This window comes from Buceros rhinoceros, unplaced genomic scaffold (genome assembly GCF_000710305.1).
Source record: "Buceros rhinoceros silvestris isolate BGI_N320 unplaced genomic scaffold, ASM71030v1 scaffold38674, whole genome shotgun sequence".
Taxonomy (NCBI): Eukaryota; Metazoa; Chordata; class Aves; order Bucerotiformes; family Bucerotidae; genus Buceros; species Buceros rhinoceros.
In genome coordinates this window covers 3,767-9,071 of record NW_010408341.1, presented here as the reverse complement: position 1 = coordinate 9,071, position 5,305 = coordinate 3,767, and the positions used below count along the sequence as shown (strand labels likewise).

The 5,305-nt window shown below is 42.6% G+C and overlaps 1 protein-coding gene across 1 annotated transcript; it reads right to left on the bottom strand.

The window, feature by feature from the left end:
- Positions 1 to 3,390: 3,390 nt before the first annotated feature.
- Positions 3,391 to 4,536, bottom strand: LITAF (lipopolysaccharide-induced TNF factor). Its single transcript, XM_010134840.1, has 3 exons — positions 4,359 to 4,536; positions 3,817 to 3,973; positions 3,391 to 3,499 (listed from the first exon to the last, which is right to left on the bottom strand). The coding sequence occupies exons 1-3, from the start codon at positions 4,534 to 4,536 to the stop codon at positions 3,391 to 3,393; spliced, it is 444 nt and encodes a 147-aa protein (XP_010133142.1).
- Positions 4,537 to 5,305: the final 769 nt, after the last annotated feature.

The following is a 5,305-nucleotide window of genomic DNA, read 5'->3' as shown; positions in this document are numbered from 1 at the left end:
TGAATACGGAGAAATGCAAGGGGAAACAGGAGTCCTCTACTGAGCAGCAAAACAGTACACACCTGCAGCAATCGAAGATTGATAGCCACACTCAGAGCAACTTCCAGGAAGAAGAGGCAGGAAGGTAACCTTTGTGAAGCTGAGATGACCTTACGCTGGAAGAGGAACAGAGCTGACAACTCTCCTACAAGTACCGGCAGTTATTTTCTCTATTCTCAGACGGCAGAGCCATCGTGCAACTTCTGCCAGCTGACAGTAGAAGTCACTTGGAAATAACACTCCAAGTGTAACAGAAAGCAACGTCGCCCTGGAAAGCTAATGAAGGTGGGGGTAGGGGAAGGCTTCGTCCCAGTTTCTCACGCACGGATGGAGGATTCCGGATGGCCTATGTCCCTTCCTTCCTTACCTGTGCAAACTGCAGGAGCACAGTCAGCACGCCACCCACTTCTCTGTCTACTGACAGGAAAAATCATTGACTGAACTTGCTTATTAACAAATTAACCAAAAAGTTGCTTAATAAAAATAATATCAATGCATTAGAACTGAACTGATTGAGGTATTAATCTTGTCTCCACCTCATGGGGGAGAAAAAGAAGGAAAAAAGAGAAAAGTGTGCTTCGGACGTTAAAAGCAGCAGGGTGTTCTCGCAGGATTAGCAGGGATTCTTTCTGACTGAACAGAATGATATTTGATACCTATTTTCGCCCTCCTGGTCGCCGGTATGTAAAAGTGTGGCCGTATCTATATGTTTGTTTGGAGTACTGCAAATGAAAGTTTTACCGCAAGGAGTTTTAACGGACAATAATTACTGAGGCGGCCTCGGCTGCAGGAACGCAGTGCTCTTTCAGAGGTGTCTCTGTGTGTAAACAGCTGGTCTGCAGATCGGAGAATGCCATTTATCAAAGACTTGGCCCAAGCGAGACTGCAAAATTTCTCCCTCTAATGACATTTCGTGACTTACTTTAACATTTCAGCTATTCACCTGTTTGGAAACATTCGAAATGTTACAATTTTCCGATTACAAGCACTACGTAGGAAAGACAAAGCTTTTATTTTAAATATAACCAATTTAAAAACAAACAGTAACTTTAACATAATCAAACACAAAATACTTTCTCACAAAGGAAGTTATATCCTGCATTTGTCTGTCTAAAATAAGTCTAACAAAGCCAGTCACGTCGGTGCATTCTGTAGATAATTCTACACACAAGAGAACAAACACAGGGTTTGTCTTTAAGGAAATTTAAGCACAGAAGGGGCAGCAGAAAGTGCTGCAGAATGCTTGATGAGATGGAATAGCTGCCAACATTACATGTCCCAGGCAGAGGAATTTAAAAGAAATGCCATGGGCTGTGCTTATAAAACAACCCACAGAAAACCCCATGTAATTATTTTTTTGGTCCGTGTTACTCTGCATTCTGGTGACAACGCTTCAGATTTTCTGGCCGTCACTTTGCAGAGAAAAGGGGAACTAAGGGAATAACAATTTGCAGACTTACCAAATGCACGTACGGCAGGATTATCCAAACTAGACTGACAGATGTACCGAAAGAACCAAAAATCCTCCCCACCACGGAAGCAAACATCAAGTTTGGAAACTCTGTGTGTGCTCCATGGCTTAGTCCTGTCCTCCTCTGATGATGAAGTGACAAGTACATCTCTGTGAAGTCCAGGGGCTGCAGGGGAAGGCTGCTTGACAGTAATGACTTCTGTGAGTTAGAATCACTCCTGCGGCACCAGAACAGAAAATTCAACGGAGCATCACCCAGGCCCTTACAGAACGCGGAAAGCATGACAGTGGTGCAGCAGCAGACAAAACCCACAAGCCTGTACCACGTCAGAGCAGAAAGCGACAGAACTACCACCACTCTGCCTCCGGGATTCTCTAGCCAGTTTAGTAACTACTGGTGTGAATTCTTATGGCACCTTTTCCAAAAGCACAAGGAACTCTTAAACCACTTGCAGACTGACCCACAAGCAGCATCACTTCACAAAAACTAATTAACAAATCTGTGATTCACGAAACTCCTGGATTTCAAACATGAAATGTTGAAAGACTTTTGAAAACTTAAACCAAGTATTTAGAGAAGGCGCATTTGGCAAGAACAGTAAATGCAGTATTTTTTATTGTATTTATTTTAGCCTTTTACTTTTACAGAGATGAATACAGTGTTAGCATCGTAGCCTTGTTTAGAAACCTGTCTACACAGGCATCATTCAAATGCATCCAGGTGTTATTTGGAGTCTGTGCTTAGGACACAGTAAAATACTTCAACCTTCAGAACTTCATTCCCTAGGTTTTTTTGGTGATCATTGTCTTAAATAAGCATATGCAGCTTAAGTTTCTGAAAACAGAACTTCTCTTTGCTTCAGAAAAAATCAGAGTAGAAGCTGAAATAATCATCAGACAAACTCCTTAAGAATCATGTTACTTTCTTATTGAAGAAACAGTAATTAACAAACAGATCAACAGCTAAAAGCCCAGGCCCTGTATCCATGTTCTGCGGGTGGAGTCCAGGCCTTCAAATACAGCTGAGGTTTGTTTATGGTCTATCAGCTGACCCAGGCCAACGTACAAGGAAATTTTCCAATGCTATAACCACAGCTCTATGGGCATTTCCACTAGGGTGGAGAGAACACTTCACAGACTTAGAAATCAGCAGTAAAAAACACCAACCAAACAAAAATCTATTAAAAATTCCTGTATGAACATCTTTACTGTAGAGATACGACTGGACTTGCAACCGGCAAGGAAATCCAGGTACTAGACTGAACCACCACTGATGCATCACACGATAACCCGAGCTGTCCATTTGGTAAAGCAGTCTTCAAGAAGAAAAAAGCCTCTAGGTTTGGTTCTCTTTCAACTAAGAAAAGTTTTAAAGTGAATATTAGTGCTCTTGAAAGGATGCCAAAATCACTTCTTTTGTCAAAGAGGGGCACCTGTCTCAGAGGCAAGCACCTCCCTGCCAGGCTGCGAACGGCTGCCAAAGCACCGACACTGAGCAGGAGACCACACAGGTCTCCAGTAGACGCATTCCTCTTGGTCTGTGCTGAGACTGTAAGCAAGGACACCAGAGTGCAACGTGGCTGAGGAAGAGTAACTGAAGAGCACCACCAACTTGTTTTGCAGAAAGAGAAAACATTTAGTTGCTATAAACTGGTGCTGGACTCAGCAGCCCATAAAAAAGTGTATGTAATCTTACAGACCCAGGTCAGAATCCCCTCAGGCAAATTCTTATTCAAGCAATCTAGCCATAAACATTACTTTTGATCGGTTTCCAGTGACAGGATGCACAGAAACAACCAGAAGTCTCCAAAAAGCTTCAGAAAGGGCTTGTAGAAGTGCTAAACAACTTCACCAATCAATTATCAATGTTTAAACACTGCCTATAAACGTTTGTAAGAACCAAGAAGAGCACTACAGTTTGGACAGGTGTGATCCACATCCTTTAGGGCATCAATGCAGAAGGGAATTAAGCAGCAGCCAGCTATACACCTGCAAAGAAAAAGAAAAAAAAACAAACCTGTTTTACACTTGTTATGTACACAAGAAGGTAAAATATATTTCCTGGAAAAGTTATCAGTAAAACTGGTGCCGTGAAGCGTTAGGAAGAACACACATGGCTATGGAGTGTTCCAGAGCTGCTTCGAGGTCCTACAGGACTTAAAGGCAGATGTAGGCTATTGAAACCATAACGGGTCAGGTCCCAGAAAGAACGAGAAAGCAACAAAACTGAGAGCTTTGTTACTCCTTAGAGCTATAAAAGGTCACGTAAGAAGAGAAAAATAAAGTGGGAATTGGAATTAACCTACCCGAGCAGGCAGAGTCCACCACATGACAGCCAAGTCAAAAGTCCTGAGTCATACGAGATACGAGTCACTATCATCTGGTTACAGGAAGGGCAGCACATCTGAACGGGGCGGTCATAAAATACTACTGGCTGCTGCACATACACTGTCTGAACTGTAACTGAGCAGAGAAACAGGCTGTTACCTCAATGGGTAAGGAAGGGAAAAAAGTTAATCCACTTCCGCGGAGCCAGAGGCAGCTGGTACTCTGCCACATCTGAGGCTCAGAGCAATGAAATGCACAGAGAAATCTGCACGGCGTTTGCTAAAGCAGAAACACAATGTCTTAACGTAAGGCTGCATTAAAAACCATCTGGCAGAAAGCCAGAAGATGTTGTAGATATTAGTGAAAGATTCACAAGAATCACGGACTCCCCTTATTCCCTTCAAAAATATTTTTCGGTAGGTGGGGAACACCTGTGAACCACAGTCTTTCATGTTGTGCACGACAGCCCTCACACAGCCACCTGAGAGCTCCTGAACACGAGGCAGGGTCTGAGGCTTACTGGGGTTATGCGCTGGTGCGGGCTGTCCCACGAATGGCGGAGGATTCATTCCCTTCCCGTCTGGTTTCTGGCCAGGTTCTGGGACAGGATAGGGGTGAGGATAGCTCACATTGATCCCTGTTGTTTCCTCGTAAGAAGGTGGTGCAGATGGGACAGGGAAGCCACTTGGAGCAGACATTGTATCTAAAACATAACAGAGAGAACGTTGTAAGAAGAGACATTACTTACTGAGGGCACCAGTGACAGCTAATTAGGCTCTATTCAGACAAAAAGCAAGAAGCTAACTAGGTTAGAATGCACTTTGACCAGCATAAAATTTATTAAATGGTTTTTGTTTTCTGACAGTATTAAATGTTAATCTTTATTTCATTGTTGTTGTTGCTTCTTTCCTTCTTCCTTTTCACGGGGTAGATTTTACACTTTTTCCCCGCGACAATTCTTCCTTTATAAATCAAAATTGCTGAAACAGGGACATCGTTATTAGTACACTAAGCTAGCTGTCAGTTTCTCCCAATTCTTCAATAACAGTATTTCAGATCCCTCTCATTCTCCTGGAAAATCAGACAGTATGACAGGCCACATGGTAGTTGCTAATTAACACGAGCCAGGTTTGTGGTGAAGCTCAAATATTTGAAAAAAACTATTTGCCTCTCCTGTGATTTGAAATTAAAAAAAAAATATTTGTACTGAAGAAAAAGAAACCCCAAACAATTAAGTACATCCAATCCAACTCAAAACCTTTCAAAACTCTCAAATGTGTCTGAGGTTGCCATTTTTACTGCTAATCAAAGTTTCACTAAGTTTGTTAACGCCATTTTCCTCCAGCAGTTGTTATTTCGTGACAGAGTACAGGAATGCTAACCATCGCCTCTTCCCAAGGTGGAAGGGTATTACTGTGGTTTCAACAGGAACTTCCTCTCTTTCTCCCTGCCTACCCACTTCCTGCA

Excerpts from the sequence above, each read along its gene's own strand:
- LITAF (XM_010134840.1), bottom strand. The coding sequence starts at position 4,536 with ATGTCTGCTCCAAGTGGCTTCCCTGTCCCATCTGCACCACCTTCTTAC. Across the intron at positions 3,974-4,358 it reads CGCACCAGCGCATAACCCCA|TTACAGTTCAGACAGTGTAT; the intron begins GTAAGCCTCAGA and ends TTCTCTGCTCAG. Across the intron at positions 3,500-3,816 it reads GGTGGACTCTGCCTGCTCGG|GTGTATAGCTGGCTGCTGCT; the intron begins GTAGGTTAATTC and ends TTTTCTTTGCAG.